Raw genomic sequence first — 17,815 nt, 5'->3', positions numbered from 1 at the left:
AGAAGGGAACCAGGAACCACGGATGGAGGGAAGATAGGAAAAGGAGACCCACCTCAGAACACAGAAAAGGTTGATGTTGGCATTGTAGACTGAGAAGTCGATGAAGACCACCCGAGTGCCCCTGTCTAGCCACAGGCCCTCCTGAAGGTCCTGGAGCGCCTCTGCACTAGCCTGTCGGGACCCTGGAAGGTCCAGATAGTAGCCACCTCCTCTGTAGCTTGTCAGCCGGCCCCAGTGAGAGGAGCCCCCCAGCTCATCCTGCGAGTGGTATGTCCACCTGCCACAGAAGAAGCCATCTGAGCAGAGAGGTGTGAGCCAGTCCAAAAGTTGATCTCCCAAGGCAGTGGCAACACTATATGGTTGTCTGAGCTTTACAGTTTCATGTATATATATATATAAAATATCATATATATGATATATATGTCATGTATAATATATATTCCACATATATTATCTTGTTTGATACTAACAACTATTTAAGAATGGAGGGTAAATATTATCCACATTTTGAAGATGAGGAACCTAAGACTCAGAGGTGTCTAAGATAATCCAGTTAGTTAGTGGCTGAACTGAAACTCAAATATAAATCTCCTGATTACTCATGATGTCACCCAAAACTATGGATGACAAATACATGTCCCATTTTTGATCCCAGACTGAGTCCCCCCCCCCCCCACTAGGAAAACACCTGGCTCTTATAATCCAGAAGAGACCCTTTCTGCTCTTGTGGTTGTGCACTTGGCTGCTTTGCCTCATGATTCTCTGTTCCATCCACAAACTTTCCTCCCCGGGCCCTTACTTCCTTCCCCTTCTTTCATGTTCTAGCCATCCTTTCCCCCTTTCTTTCCTAATTCTTCATCGATCGCCAACCCCTTGCTGCTTCCCCTATCAGTTCCAAGGGTCAGACTCAGCCACTTGTGTGGCAGCATCAGTGCTTCATTCATTCTCCATACCCATAAGAACATCTGGACAAGAAAGGATGCTTTCTCTGCCAGGACTGCCCCCAAGGTAGTGCAAATGTGACTGTGACCTGTGTGTGGAAACAAGTCCAGACGCTATGGTTCTGTTTGCTAATGTATCTTCTCTGTTCCTGAGTGACTCAAACCAAGATCTCCAAACAATCACAGATGGGACTCAGAGAGATGCTCCCCCAACCCCCCAGCTACCTCTAATACTCTTTAAGACTAAGTGGAAATGGTTCCCAACCCTTGGGATGGTGTCAGGCTCAGAGAAGCAAGCCTGGCAACATTGGTGGGGGAACTCACGCTGTGCCATTGAGAGGCCCAAAGGGGAGCTGCTCTTCCTTGTCTGGAGAGTAGACGTCGTAGCAGCTCAAAATGTCCTCGCGGAAGTCCTCATGCACCACACAGGAGTCATTGCGGACCCTCAGCTGCCGTAGCCTTGGAACCCCCAGCAGCAGGTTCTCATAGTAGATGAAGGAGTGGGAGCCATGGCCCAGGCTCTGGTTGTTGTACCATTTGGTCCAATACAAACTGTCCAGTAGTGGGCCCTGGGCAAACTAGATCACGAGCTGGGTTGGGCCTGACCTAGCCTCATCCTGACCTTTACTCTTGGAATGACCTTTGCTTTCACTCCTTGACACCCTGGCTTATTTCTAGTCTTTCTGTTGGATCCCTCAGCTGACCCATGAACTTTGACCAGTTCTTGACCTGGTGTGGCCCTACTGTTTGTTTAAGATGCACTTTGAAGTTTAGCCTTACCTCTGACTCCCAATACTAATCTAACTACTGGCTTGACTCCCTGATCATCATTCCAATTTCTCATCTATTTCTACCTGAACTCTAGTCTGACCCTTTGATTCTTGACTGACCCTTGACTCAGCCTAATCCCAGAATGATCTGGTCCCTGGATATGGCCTGGTCTACTTTCTGACATCCCTGAACCCTGGCCTGTGGCTTCATGCTTCAGGCCGTTGAGAAGAAGAAAGGAGAGGTAGAGGGGATCTCATACTCACATCCCAGAAGTCCGCCATGCTGCTGATGCCCTGGAAGGAGACTCCGCTGTGTGATGGGGTATGTAAGAAGAGCTCAGACATCACTTTGGTGTAATAATAGGCACTGGAGCTTGTCATTCCGTAGGTCACTAGAAACCAACCCAAGAAGTTGTGTCCTGTTCACTGTTCCCATATCCATTCTCCAGAGGAGACAGGAAAGCCCATTGCCATGGGGCCAGAGATGCTATCTAGATGGGATCCCATGGCAATAGTGGCATTGGGGAAACCAGGAAATATATTAGAGAAGAGTTATGGCTATAAGGTCCCTTCCTCTCTTCCCAACTTACCTTAGAAAGAGTGAACTCCACTCAGAAATTGTCTCTTGAGATTGTCATTCTGAAAATTCACTTTTTTCTTCCAAACCAGTTTAACCTCCTGGTTCTTATTCTCCCAGAACCAAGATATTTCTACCTTCTGCATCAGGCAGTGCTTCTTTTTCCTTTGCCCTATATTTATGCCCTTGGAAAAGTACCTTTTAATTCTAGAGGGCTCCACCAAACACCTTACAATGGAGATGGGGTATCCTGGATCTTGGAGTCAATGACATGGGAGTAGAAGGTAGACATGGCACCTCTGGCCCCAGGGCATCTTGAGGGGGCAGAGTTGTCTCTTGAGGGAGGGACTCAGAGCATCCCCAGGTCAAAAAAAGACCAGGTGTTTGCCCCAGAACTGAATTTCCCTCAACCACCCTAACCCATACACCCAGTCTAAAGTAGGGTTGTCAAGGGAAGCTATAAGTTTTCTAGCTAAAAGGCAAAATTTGAAGAGTATAAGCCATTTATTTTATAGATTGTCTCTCAGTTTAGATTTGCCTGATGTTTCTTTGTGTTTAAAAATTCAGGTTATACATTGGGCAAAGCATAGCAAAGAACAGATGTGTGTCCTTCTCAGAGCTCCCTATCAGGAGGCACATATTTTTTAATTGTATCATTACTGGTGATGTTAACTTTCATCCCTTGTTAAGGCAGTATCTTCTAGCTATCTTCAATGTAAAATTATTTTTCTCTTTGTAATTAATATGTATTTTGTGGGGAAACAGTTTGAAACTATATAAATATCCTATTTATCGTATGTAAATATCAATCTTTCACCTACTAGTTTAAATATCCATTAATGACTTTTGCCTTATTATTACTACTAAGGTTGTCAAGTTCTGATTTTCTCATTCCATCATTTCTTCTGCATTTGTTAGTTAGCATCGCCTTTAAGAACTTTCCTTTATTCCTTGTTTATTCATTTATGTATATCAGCATGAACTCATGGATTCTTATCTTTTCTGTAGTTTTTAATTTGTTAGTATTATGATTTATTGCTACTCAATTTTTTAGCCAAGTCATGCAAGATAAAGCAAAACTAAAGAACTGTTCCGTATTAAAAGAGGCTAAAGAAACATAAAAACTAAATGTAACATGTGCATTTAGCTAGGATTAAATCCTGGACAATAATTTTTTTCTTGTACTATAAAGGCTATTAGTGGAATAATTGGTGAGACTGAAAGAAGGTCTGTTCATTAGGTGATAGTACTGAATCAATGATAATTTTCTTTCATAAGGGAATGTCCTTGTTTTTAGAATTACATATTAAAGTGTTTAGGAGCAACAGGGCATTATGTCTGTGATTTATTCTCAAATTGTGTGTGTGTGGACTTGGAAAATGGGTTGGAAGCGAAGCTTCTGTATGTTGAGAACCCAACCACAGAGTAAGGACGATCAGTAAGCTGAACTTTTAAGGCCATAGGCTGATTAGATTGTTACAACTCTGGATGGCCACTAGGTGGTACTCTTGCTGTGTCTTTTTCTCTCCGCCAATTCTCCAATCCTACTCAGAATTACTACTCGGAATTAACATTGCTCTGAACTGGTTGTCAACCCCATATGGAGGCATAACATCTCTGATTACTACCCAATTTAGGAAAGACTATGTATTTTGAGAAAAATGGTTTTACCTGGTAAAATGCCCACCAATACTCAGAAACAGTATTCTTTGTAACTTTTTAATTGAAGTGCATGCAAACAGAAAAGACCAAGAAGTTATTTACAGACCTCCTGGGGCCACCTGGGTGGTTGAGGATCTGACTCTTGATTTCTGCGCAGGTCATGATCTGCCCATGCTCAGCATGGAGCTTGCTTGGGATTCTCTTTCTCTTCCCCTCTCCTGCGCGCTCTCTCTCTCTCTCTCTCACACACACACAAACACTCAAAATAAATAAATATTTATAAAATAAATAAATAAAATATAAAAACCTTCTAAATTAAGGTTTAAGCGTTTTTTTGGTGCCTAATCACTACCTTGTCTCCACCCAAATACCTTCTCTCCCTTGTTAATTCTTACTTCAGCAAATTTTATACTTTGTCTCAAGAGATAAGGGGTGTTTAGCCACCCAACTCTATGAAATTCACCCAACTCTATGAAAGCCCAAATCGATACCTGGGAGAACATATTATCAGTCTACTAACCTGATTATTCTAAAGGTCCATTTTGTATTCATTAAACAAATATTACTCAACGTCTAACATGTGTGAAACACCTTGCTAGGTCATGGGTTTCTATCCTTAAAAACTTCTATTGAGAAAGATGTCCCAGAATGAACTCTTTTTTAGTACATCTTTAACATTTAAAATTGAATTATACAGAGGCACCTGAGTGGCTCAGTCTGTTAAGTGTCCGACTTTGGCTCAGGTCACAATCTCGTGGTCTGTGAGTTTCAGCCCCATGTTGGGCTCTGTGCTGACAGCTCGGAGCCTGGAGCCTGCTTTGGATTCTGTTTCTCTCTCTCTCTCTCTCTCTCTCTCTCTCTCTCTTCCTCACCACACCCCCCACACACACATCCCTGCTCACACTCTGTCTGTCTGTCTCAAAAATAAACATTAAAAAATTTTTAATTAAAATTTTATTATACAGAATAGAAACTTTTAATAGTATGCTGACCTACCCTGCTCATATATGCACTCAGAATGAACTTGTAGAATGAGCATGAGCTTTGGAGCCAGATTGACCTAGGTTCAAATCCTAGCTCTGTCACAGTATAGACTTGGGGTAAGAGTCTCAGATTCCTCATCACTTAATGGGGGAATACAACATCTCTCTTGTAATATTATGAAGATTAAAGATGATATCTTTATAATGCATTGAACACAGTGGGTGCTCAACAACTAGTTCTAGTCATCCCACTAAATGCTCCTGAGGGGACAAGGACTATGATTCATTAATTTAGCACAATTCATTAAGTGCCTGGTACTTAATAGTTTTTCAATAAGTGTTTGTTGGGCTGAACCAAAGGTGGGGAAAAATTGCAATGCAGAGTAGAATGAAATAAATTAATAATTTGCAAACTAAATATGGTGTTATGACTCCATATTTGACACATAACAGCAACATCATAAAATAGTCAAGGATAATTCCTATTTAATAGGTGTTAGAAAGAGGCTGGAATATTCCTTTGTCCAAAGAGAGCAATAAATTCATGAAGTGTTAGGAAAGAGAAACAAAGTCACTCCTTGGCTGGTGTATGGAGCAAGTAGAGTCAGCCAGCAACCCTTACACAATGTGATGGTAGAAATGTTGGTGGCACAACTCAACCTTCCTAACATGTCAACCATCCAGAACACCAGATGAATATCACACTTAGAGGTTGCAACAATCTGAACCTAAAAGCAGGGCAGGGGAAGCCCAGGATTCCTAGATGGAGTGATGATTTCAGCTCCTATGTTTTTCCCATCATAATATGATATGGAAACTGCAGCATACATCAGAATTACTTGGAAAGCTTATTGAAACAGATTACTGTAGGTCTATATGGGGCTCAATAATTTTCTTTTTTAATGTTTATTTATTTATTTTGAGAGAGAGAGAGAGAGAGAGAGTGTGTGTGTGTGTGTGTGTGTGTGTGTGAGTAGGAAAGGAGCAGAGAGAAAGAGAGAGAATCTGAACCAGGCTCTATGCTAATAACGCAGAGCCTGACACAGGGCTTGATCTCACCAACTGTAAGATCATGACCTGAGCCTAAATCAAGAATCAGATGCTTAAATGACTGAGCCACAAAGGTGCCCTAGGGCTGAATAATTTTCATTTCCAATTCATTCCTACATACTGCTGCTGCTACTCGTTCTGGGACCACACTAGCCAGCTGCAGCTCAGGTCATGATCTCACAGTTCGTGGGTTTGAGCTGACAGCTCAGAGTCTGGAGTCTGCTTCAGGTTCTGTGTGTATGTGTCTCTCTCTCTGTCCCTTCTCTGCTTGTTCTCCCTCTCTCAAAAGAAATAAACATTAAACAAAAAAAAAAAAAGACCAGGAGTGGGAAAGAAGAAACATCTTTCCCAAGGGACTCTCAGAACCTCTCTGGGTAGAAAGCTTTTACAAACTCCACAGACCTCTTAGAATAGCCCCTTCTCACCACCAACGGAAAATCATTGAATCCGTCGCCCTAGGGAGCCACTGTAGTTATAGGGGGAGACCACACCCCCTCCAGCATATTGTAGGAGAAAAAGATTAAAAACAACTTGTTGACCTTTCCTGGTGTCTCCTCTCCCCCCACTTGACCCCATTAATTACCATTCAGGTAAATTATTTAACCTTCACTTGAAGAACCAGCCTGTCTAAGTGGAACACCTGGTTCAGAGATTTTTGAATCTGACAGGGACTCGGCATATCCATTCTACCACCATCCTTCTTCATATCAGGAGAAATAAAAGACCAGAACAGCCATTCATCACCTCAGAACATCTATTATACGCCCATGCTAAGTGTTTGACATACCTATTCCATTTAATCCTACACTAGCACTATGTATTAGGTGTTATTATTATTCCCATCTTCTAATCTCAGGTAGCTGAAGTAACTTACTGGCCCATGGAGACAGGATTCAAATGCAAATCTATCTACTGCCACAGTAAACTCATTCTGTTCTGTTCCTAGGACCCATCTATATCCAAGGGGTAGAAGTAACAGGAGGGAAAAATGTAAGCTACATAAAAGACAGAACATCTTAACCGCTAGTGCTTTCAAATTATGAAATGGACCATTTCACAAACACCCATTTCATCTATAGGAGTGTCAGCAAAGACTGCCTGCTGAGGAGCGTGCGGTTGGGGCTCCTGCAAGTGACCTTCCTGGTTCCTTCTCCTAAGTAAGATCCAGTGAAGGAGTGGATTTGCTCTTTGTTTCAAAAGCAACACTAGAGAAGGGAATGGGTCAGAGCTGGAAGGAATTAGAATTTGAGTAAGTATATTGAATGTCCATATGTCAGTACATTACTACCTTTTTTGATACAGTGAGGGCCTCATTTCAGGACATTTTCAGATACTGGACAATGACTGCTTGAGAATGCTATGAAGAAGATTCAGAGACCAGGTGGTGTCTCACCATCCAGCACAGAGTATCTGATTTTTCTTTTCCTCTTGGACAGAACTAATTTCTCTTGCATCCACTGTATCATGCCTTTTAACCTTGGCCTCAGATCAAATTCACAGTTGCTGAATAATAATAACTGCCATTCCTGATACACGTTATGCACTGGGCTTTGCACACATTATCTCCCATAAGCCTAAAAAAAAAAAACCTCAGAAAGTAGGAATTAATCATCTGCATTTTATACTGTTAAATAACTTTTCCAAAGATCATATAGCAGGTAAGTAGAACTTTGATTCAAACTGAGGTCTGCCTTAGTCCATGAATTTAGCCACCACTCTACATTACACTAATACATGCTCTACCACTCAAATCCTCCTGATTAGGGACTCTAACTCTCCTCCCAAAAATCAAGCCAAATGTTTAGTATTATGCAAGTTTATAAGGTGCCCTTATAAGAAAACTCTATTTAAAGAGCCCAATATTTGAGTTAGGAGGTGAATTGCAAAAAGCTTTTGATAAACTCAAAACATTACCATCTTAAAAGAAGCTCCAAAGTCCTTCATTCTCGTATGAACAATAACAGATAATTGTATATAAATCCATATGAAGAGTCGGTCATACTTTGACACAGATGAGCCCAAAGAAGGAAAAACTCACATGTACAAAAATGTTACCTGGGTTGTTTATAGTATCACAAGATTGTAAACAACCTAAACCTCTCCTACAAAGAGGCAATATTGAAGTAAACAATGTATCATTGAGTCACTTGATGTAGCGTTCAAAGCCATTGAAATGGTAATAAGCATAGAATGCAAAATTGTTTCTTTGTCATCATGAGAATTAAATACTTTACAAAAATACTAGGTATATTAAAACTTGAAGGAAAAAGGGACTTTTTAATGAATGAGTAATGTAATAGGTGGATTTTCTCTTCATTCCCATGGAGTTCAATTAATGCTATAATAATAATACAATATAAAAATAATAAACATTATTTTTAAACACCTTGCCTCCTATTGTTTCCAAGTTATAGGTTAAAATTTTCAGGTGCTGGCTGCTGTACTAGACTTTGTGACTGCTTCCTTAAGATCTTCTCTTGGTTAATACCATGATTTTATTTGAGATATCACGCCTCTGTAGATCATCTCCCATGTGTTGCTCGAAGCTGATTCAACCCTGGCTCTAGGATTTGGGCAGGAAGCTTTGACCTAAACTAATCCATGAATACCCCTTCCTTGGCACCATTACAGGCTCAGGGATGAACATCTATCACATTTTAGATCAAGGAGTCATAAAGAGGGGCACCTAGGTGGCTTGGTTGGTTGAGCAGCCGACTTTTATTTTATTTTTTTTCTGTTTTTTTTTTTTTTTTTACAAATAGTTTATTGTCAAATTAGTTTCCACATAACACCCAGTGCTCATCCCCACAAGTGTCCTCCTCCATGCCCATCCCCCCTCCCCCCCACATCCATCAGTCCTCAGTTTTTGTCAGCACTCAAGAGTCTCTCATGGTTTGCCTCTCTCCCTTTCCCCCACCATTTCCCCCCTTCTTCTCCCCCTTGTTCCTCAGTTAAGTTCCTCCTAATCCTCCTATACGTGCAAACATACGATATTTGTCCTTCTCTGCCTGACTTATTTTGCTCAGCATAACACCCTCAAGGTCCATCCATGTTGCTACACATGGCCAGATTTCATTGTTTCTCATTGCCATGTAGTATTCCATGGTATAGATAAACCACATCTTCTTGATCCATTCGTCCGTTGATGGACACTTAGGCTCTTTCCATGTTTTAGCTATTGTTGAGAGTGCTGCTATGAACATTGGGGTACATGTGCTCCTATGCCTCAGCATTTCTGTATCCCTTGGGTAAATTCCTAGCAGTGCTATTGCTGGGTCATAGGGGAGTTCTATTGTTAGTTTCCTGAGGAACCTCCACACTGTTTTCCAGAGGGGAGCAGCCAACTTTTAATTTCAGCTCAGGTCATGATCTCATGGTTCATGGGATCAAGCCCCACATTGGGCTCTGTGATGACAGCATGCAGCCCACTTGGGATTCTCTCTCTCACCCTCTCTCTTTGCCCTCCCCCACTTGGCTGTCTCTCTCAAACTAAATAAGTAAACTTAAAATAAATAAGTCATAAAGAGAGAGTCCTGGAACCTTTTAGGACCTTCTCTCTTATAATAGATATAAATGAGAAGGTCCCAGAGGATTCAGCCCTAAGATGAAACTGCAGCTGGCAGAATTGAGTAACAGGAATAGATGGGTCTTTGATTATATCATTAAGTCACTGGATGGGTCATCCCTGAACCCTACCCTCCTTTGGACTTTCATTACCTAGACAGTAAATTCCATATGGTTTAAGCCAGTTTTCACTGCATTTTTTCCCTTGTAACATGGTCCTTACTTACATGGAAACCATGACATTTTCAAAAAGATTGTAGTATTTCCAAGGAAAATGGAGCTATAAAAGCTTCTGCTACTGTTGGAACATCTCCAGAGGGCAGTCAATGACTTTAGCTTATTTGTGCCAAAGTCTACATTAATTAAATACATTATCACCCTATATTAAAGGCTGACTAAACCAACTGATGATGATATTCTAGGAACATACCTACCATTAATTCCTCAAGACTCTCCAAGCTTTATTTTTGGGTAAATCCAGTGCTGGGAGCTGCACTGGCCTCTATGGATGGCAGTCACAGCAAGGAAATGGCAGTGTTTGCACAGCTACTGCCATGAGAAATGAAAACTGGTATCTCCTGCAACTACTGGCTCATATTGTGCTGGTATTGACCAGGCCTCCCAATATTCCATATCAGACCCATATTCCGAACACAGATACCTCATAAGGAAAAGCATATTCCTGCCTTTACAAGAGAGATTTTAGATGAAAGCTCTATGGATGATTGTCAAAAGGCTCTTCCTGAGGGCCTTGCAGATCCAAGACTTAGGGGGTTAAGAACACAAGAATTACAACTGAGCCTGGCCCCGAGACAAAGAGCCTAAATTAGAGTTAAGGTACAGATAAGGGCAGAACTTAAGTTAATACTTACACCTTCTCCTAATTGGTGATGTAGGGCAGTCCCTTCCCCAAGGCCTACTTTCTGCAAACACCCTCCCTTACAGGTGGCTGGGATGAGGATAGATAAGAGGAGCTAAAACATTACCCACAAACAGAAGGCTGACACATTTAGGGCCTCCATGGTGTTCACACATTCAGCATCAAATAGGTTTCCACAAACAACTTATTAACCAACTCAAAAACATACATTTGAGAGTCAGACAGAATGACTCTTAGCCCATCTATACACTTAACCTATGACTTAACCTTAGCGTTATTAACTTAGAACAAATATGTATCCTGTCTTTTACTAAGAATACCCTAATTCTCTAGTTATAAGATTTACTTAACCTCACTATAATTTGGAATAGTTCTGCAAGAATATTTCTGTAAAACCTGCTTCTGTACACTTTCCAAAGCATCTTATCACAAAGAGCTATCCATTGTAAAAATTCCTTTTTCTGATGTCATGTTATCATTTAACCTATAAATAAAGACACCGAAACCAACAGGACAGAGATGCCTGCCTGGTGACCAGAAAGGATCTCGGGGCTCTCTCACTCTCTTTCGCCGACACCGTCCATCCTTCAGGGACCCCTGGACCTGTCGGAGCCGGCGCGGCCTCCGGCAATCCAGGTCTCTAGAATACAATAAAAATTTACACACACATATATGTTTGTATGTTTAAGCATTTATATATGGATAATATGCATATACCCATGTATACATATACATATGTACATCTGTATGTACAGTATATCTCTACTAAAAATTCTTTAAGAATGAGGATTTAATATGGATTTTAAAGGAGGTAGATATAAAAGACAGTCTAGAGAAAAGTAGCTTCAGCCTTTAACATTGCTTTTATCCATTATGATATTCCATGTCTCTTATATAAAATCCAACAAAGTCAATTCTTCCCAGAACTAGGGGATCCTTATTAACTGGTGTGCTTTTTCTTACCAATGAGAACTGTGAAGCCTATTTATATTTTCTTCTTGCTTTGGCTGCCAAGAACCTCAGGCTTTGTTCTTATTTGTAGTATTTTCGTTCATCTTTTCTGGTACAAGGTATCTTCCTCCCCTATGTTTTCCCATTTCTTTTGCTAAGTCTTTTTATTATAGTTCTAATGTGCTATATTTTATTGTACCTATGCTTTTTAGAAACTATTTATTTATTTATTTTGAGAGTGACAGAGAGAGTGCAAGTGGGGGAGAGGCAGAGAGAAAGGGAGAGAGAGAATCCTAAGCAGGCTCCACACAATCAGCTCAGAGCCCGACAAAGGGCTCAATCCCACAACCATCAGATCATGACTGAGCTGAAATCAAGAGCTGGATGTTTAACTGACTGAGCCACCCAGGTGCTCCTATATCCTATGATTTTTTAATCTAAGCTGGTTCAGGTACCTTTGAGACATAGGTGGGGCATAATATATTATTATTAAAGAAGCATAACTGTAATAATTATTATTAATCATCATCATGAGCTTGGGTAATAACCTGATGTTATCCATTACAACATTTATAGTAGAGACTGAATATTAAGTCCTCTCTTTTGAACTGCTGGAAGACCTTCCCAGCTCAGAGCAGTAACAAGAAGTCAGCAATTGCTTTGTGTGCCTACTTCGCCAGGTGATTACCATCTAGGCTGTCATACGCTACTGAGCTCTTTCCTTGGTCCTAATTACTATTTAATGGATCTTAGCTGTTATTTTCTAGCAGCCCTCTCCTTGGGCAGGAAAGTGCCAACTAATTGACAAAGAACCTTGAAGAGCTGGGGTACTTCTGCCAGCAACTGTACAATTATAATTCCTTTATATGTCAATACAGCTCCTCTGTTGGAAACTCTGTGCCTTCAAGTTTTTGAAATTCAAAAGACAACTACTCCTTAGCTGGATATCTGTGAGGAAAGCAAGGATGCTTTTCTAGAAATCTGGAGGCCTCTTCCCTCCACCCAAACCCAGCCATGACAGTCATTGTGTGGGTAGAACTGCCACTGTTCCATCAATCTTCCAATTGTTGAAGAGTTGGAAGTTCCTTGGGCTTTATCAATTCTATAAATTTACCCTGTGGTTACGTGGATGGCCTCTTCTTGAGCCCCTTTTTATCACCTGGATTGTGGAGAAGCTCTCAAAAACATCTCTACCTATTTCTTGGCACACTGGATCAGTTTGGCTTTGGTCATATAATTTGAGAAGGAGAGAAGTTTTACGGTTACTCCTATAAGGTGATTCTTCTTTCTTGTGAAATACCCTGAAACTGTCACTTATTATGTCTCCACTATAGCCTTTGATAATAGTTTCACAATAGCTTAGCAAAATACTTTAATACCCATTCATGGTGGAAAACTATCAGGTCTCATCTGCTTCCCCAGTGATTTTGTATCAGGGAGGCTATAAATGCCTTGGTTTTTCTGGGTTCTATTAATTGTTGCCACTCCCACATCAAATTATGGACAGGAGTTCTCCCCTTATTTGGCACAGACTACTAGTCATTTCTCAATACTTCTCAATACCTTTCCTCCCCTTCTTACATGATCATGTAACTTTATCTAGAGGCACATGGCTCCCATCTAAATACCACATTACCCAGCCTTCCTTGCAGCTAGTTATGGTGACTGTTTGAACAAGTTCTGGTCAATGGAACGTGAATGCAGTGGTAGGCTTCCACTTGGAACTTCTGTTTCATGTCCTTAAGAGGATGGAATGTACTTTCCCTTCTAGTTTCTTACTTCCTGACAGCTGTAATATGCACATAAGAGCAGGACCTGGAGCATCAGGTAGAAGGCATATGTTGAAAATGGCAATACATCAGCATCGCTCCTCATCAGGGAAATACAAATCAAAACCACACTGAGATACCACCTCACGCCAGTCAGAGTGGCTAAAATGAGCAAATCAGAGAACTCTAGATGCTGGCGAGGATGTGGAGAAACAGGCACCCTCCTACACTGTTGGCGGGAATGTAAACTGGTACAGCCCCTCTGGAAAACAGTGTGGAGGTTCCTCAGGAAACTAACAATAGAACTCCCTTATGACCCAGCAATAGCACTGCTAGGAATTTACCCAAGGGATACAGAAATGCTGAGGCATAGGAGCACATGTACCCCAATGTTCATAGCAGCACTCTCCACAATAGCTAAAACATGGAAAGAGCCTAAGTGTCCATCAACAGATGAATGGATCAAGAAGATGTGGTTTATCTATACCATGGAATACTACATGGCAATGAGAAACAATGAAATCTGGCCATGTGTAGCAACATGGATGGACCTTGAGGGTGTTATGCTGAGCGAAATAAGTCAGGCAGAGAAGGACAAATATCATCTGTTTGCACGTATAGGAGGATTAGGAGGAACTTGACGGAGGAACAAGGGGGAGAAGAAGGGCGGAAATGGTGGGGGAAAGGGAGAGAGGCAAACCAGGAGAGACTCTTGAATGCTGACAAAAACTGAGGACTGATGGATGTGGGGGGGAGGGGCGGTGGGCATGGAGGAGGGCACTTTGGGGATGAGCACTGAGTGTTGTGTGGAAACTAATTTGACAATAAACTATTTGTAAAAAAAATAAATAAATAAATAAAATGTTTTGGACAAAAAAAAAAAAAAGAAAAAAAGAAAATGGCAATACAGTGAGGTAGCAGCAACCTGGGCCCCAAGTGGCTGTGGAGCCCATATTAGTCCAGGCTTCTCATATTTCAGAATGTTATAAGAGAGAGAAATAAACTTCTGTGAATGTTTCATATGAATACATCCATGTCAGATGGGTACTTTGGAAAAGGAATTTTTCTAGAAAATTAGGGAGAAAGAGTTGAAGTCAACAAACTGACAACATGAAATTCCTATGTTAAGAAAAGTCAAATCTAATCACAGATCTCTTGGTTAAAACCATTTATTGAGTATATAAAACCCTGTTCCTTTTCTTAGTAGGAAGGACCCTATTATGAAATCCTCTTAGAAAAAAAGAAAAGGAAAAGAAAAAAGAAATCTTTTTTTTATATATATTTTTTGTTTATTTCTAGGAGGGAGAGAGAGAGAGAGAGAGAGAGAGAGCGTGAGCAGGGGAGGGTCAGAGAGAGAGGGAGATACAGACTCTGGAATAGGCTCCAGGCTCTGAGCTGGCAGTCAGCACAGAGCCCGACGCGGGGCCCGAACCCACGAACCGCGAGATCATGACCTAAGCGAAAGTCGGACGCTTAACTGACTAAGCCACCCAGGCGCCCCATATAACGAAAAAAGACATCTTCTTAGGGGGTGCCTGGGTGGCTCAATCACTTGAGTAGCCTGACTCATGATTTCAGCTCAGGTCATGATCTCATGGTCATGGGACCAAGCCCCACGTAAGGCTCTGCGCTAATAATATGTAGCCTGCTTGGGATTCTCTCTCTCCCTCGTGCTCTGCCCCTCCCTTGCTCATGTACCTCTTTCCCTCTCAAAATAAATAATTAACTTGAAAAAAAAGAAGAAATCCTCTTATTGCTGCTGTTCTTCTTGGGCAATTTCTCCTTCTACTCACACATTCTGATTAATGCTATTAGGTCATTTACATAAAGTTGAATTCCACATGTCTCATGTTCTTAAAATGGACAGTATGCAGAAGAAAGTTGCGACCTAGAAATGAGGGAAGGGTTAAATCCTCAGAGGATTCTATAAAACCAGTGCATTTCAGTAACATTCAAATATAAGTGCCCGGAAAATGGCTGAAATGATATACACCAAACTGTTAACAGTGTTTAATAATAGTGGCCTTTAACATTTTCCGGATCATTTGACTTTTTTTTAAACAAAGAACTATGTCTTAGTTAAACTTTTAATAAAGATATTCCCAGGGTTCTGGGGGGCAAGGGGTAGAATTCTTTTGTAATGGCATGAGGAAAAGCACTGTTTTATATTTTCCTTTCATTGCCCTACCAGACTCTGACTCTGGCAAAGCTCTTGCATATTCATAGCCTGAGGCCTCAGTTGGCTCTTCCTCCCACCCCTGCCTACTCCAGGCTGAGAGCCAGTAATGTTAAAACAAAACAACAGCAACACACACACACACACACACACACACACACAAATGGCAATGACTTTGGGTTTCCTCAGACTTGAATAGTTGCTTGCTTCTGAAACCTGTGAGAGTTCCCAGGTCTCTCTGAACATTTTGTCCACTTTGCCATCACCCTGGAGTACTTCTCCCCATCCCTGTGTTTATGCGTTGGCTTCCTTTGCTCCCTGAAGGCAGAGGGTGTATCTCATGTATTTCAAAGCCTTGCGGATGCAATAGGACTTCGTAAATGTCTGAATGAATGAATGTGTGAATAGCCAGGATCTTGTCCTTAGTTTGAACGTTTTGCTAATAAGCTCTCAATATTTCATCTGTTGAGCACTCCATGCTGTGAAATATGATTGTCTAGCTCAGACTCATTCTCTAAACCAGTGGTTGTCAAACATTTTGTTCTCAGGACCTCTTTGTGACTCCTAAAAATTATTAGGAACTCAAAAAAGTTTTAATTTGGGTTATATCTAAAATAATTACCTTATAGAAATTAAAACTGAGGAAAAATGTCAACACTTATGATAATGATTCATTTTTAAATAATGATAACAAACCCGATATACATAAACAACATATTTTTATGAAAAACAATGATTTTCTAAAGCAAAACAAATAAATTCAGTGAGAAAAATTGGATTCTTAAAACTTTTTGCAAGCCTGTTTAATGTCCGTCTTAAAAGAACATTGCTGGATTCTCACATCTGCTTCAGAATTCAACCTGTTGTTGTATGTTGTTTTGGTTGAAATATATTTGAAGAAAATGACCTCTCATAAATACGTAATTTGGTAAGGGAAGACCTCACAAACCCCCTGAAAGGGTCTTCAGGAAGCCCCAGGGGTCCTTGAAGCACACCTTTGACAATATTGCACAGTTCATGGGTTTGAGCCCTGAGTCAGGCTCTGTGCTGGCAGTTTGGAGCGGGGAGCCTGTTTCAGTTTCTGTGTCTGCCTTTCGCCTGCTCACATTCTGTCTCTCTCTGTCTCACTCTCAAAAATAAATAAAGATTAGAAAAATACTTTTTTAAAAATCATAGACATTTTGCTGCAACCACTGGATAGCATAAAGAGATTATTATCAATATCATTATAATCCCTTACCTGTGTACCATGTTTCATTTTTTTCAAAGCATGTCCCCATGCAATGCCTCCCAACAGCTTGTCAGACATGATCTGACTAGTCCACCTTGCCCATGAGCAGTTTTCTTATTGTTAAATGTCAAATTTCAGTCAAGTAAATTTTAAAGACCTAATTGGCCTTATTAATTGATCTGGGAATCAGGCAGCATCCCATCTAGCAAGTAGAGGGGAGCTCCAAAGGGCCCTGCAGAAAAGGAAAGGTTTTTATTTTTTTTAATTTTTTTAAAAATATTTTTATTTATTTCTAGGAAAGAGAGAGAGAGACAGCGTGAGCAGGGGAGGGTCAGAGAGAGAGGGAGTCACAGACTGAAACAGGCTCCAGGCTATGAGCTGGCAGTCAGCACAGAGCCCGACGTGGGGCTCGAACCCACGAACCGCGAGATCATGACCTGAGCGAAAGTCGGACGCTTAACCAACTAAGCCACCCAGGCGCCCCAAGGAAAGGTTTTTAAAGAGGGAGTGGAAAAAAGGAAATTATTAGCAAAGAAGCCATTGTTTTAGGCAAAGTTGCCCTTCTAAGGGGAACAGAAGAGGCCCATCGGTAAATTTCCTAGTGTTGGCCAGGAAATTCCCATGTCAACTGGTTAAAGGTTACATTTTTGGGAGATTGAAACTGCAGTTGGGTTAGGTAATAAGTCTTGATTTACTAATGTGGGGCCTTAACCTAAGTGACACCATATGGGTCCTGTGATTTTTTTTTTAACACTCTGAATCATGAAATTCAAATTTATACTGGTCTGCTCAGGGTCATTCAATTGGCAAGAGGCAGAGTCAATACTGAGACTCATGACTTATGAATGAGAGCTACATGTTCTTTCTCTGGTTACTTATACCAGCAGTGCCTCAGACTGAGCTCATCTACAAAAATCTAGAATATATACATTTTATCAGCTACTGCTGACTGCTCTTCTATACTTGATTAAAGCATGGTTAAAGGTAAAAATCTTTCCCTGATTCTAAGAACTGAAAATTAAGTGTGCTACTGTATTCCTAGAGACCAATGACAGCCCCACATGGGGGAAAACTAAATGACAGGTTGTCATCTAACATTGGACAACAAGATATGTCCAGGCTCACCAGTCTTGTAACAGTCTCAGAATTCTGGGGCACCAGGGAATTCTACTATGGTAAATACAGGCCAAAGCCTGCTTGTGGGGCCTAAATTCCTATTATTTAGCTAGAGCTGGTTCGGATTACTTCACCCTAGTACTAA

General features: G+C 41.0%; 1 protein-coding gene across 2 annotated transcripts in view; it reads right to left on the bottom strand.

The window, feature by feature from the left end:
* The window catches only part of PKD2L1 (polycystin 2 like 1, transient receptor potential cation channel), a 31,718-nt gene that overhangs the window by 6,719 nt on the left and 7,184 nt on the right, over positions 1 to 17,815 (bottom strand). For both annotated transcript variants that reach the window (XM_039249294.1, XM_039249295.1), the window contains exons 3-5: positions 1,976 to 2,103; positions 1,266 to 1,519; positions 53 to 277 (exon numbers count right to left, since the gene is read on the bottom strand). In XM_039249294.1, the coding sequence (XP_039105225.1) occupies positions 53 to 277; positions 1,266 to 1,519; positions 1,976 to 2,103 (607 nt within the window). The remainder of the gene's footprint in view (positions 1 to 52; positions 278 to 1,265; positions 1,520 to 1,975; positions 2,104 to 17,815) is intronic.

The sequence above is a fragment of the Hyaena hyaena genome, unplaced genomic scaffold (assembly GCF_003009895.1).
Source record: "Hyaena hyaena isolate Hyena2069 unplaced genomic scaffold, ASM300989v1 scaffold_331, whole genome shotgun sequence".
NCBI lineage: Eukaryota > Metazoa > Chordata > Mammalia > Carnivora > Hyaenidae > Hyaena > Hyaena hyaena.
The sequence above is the reverse complement of the archived record's forward strand: the minus strand, read 5'-3'. Positions and strand labels throughout refer to the sequence as shown.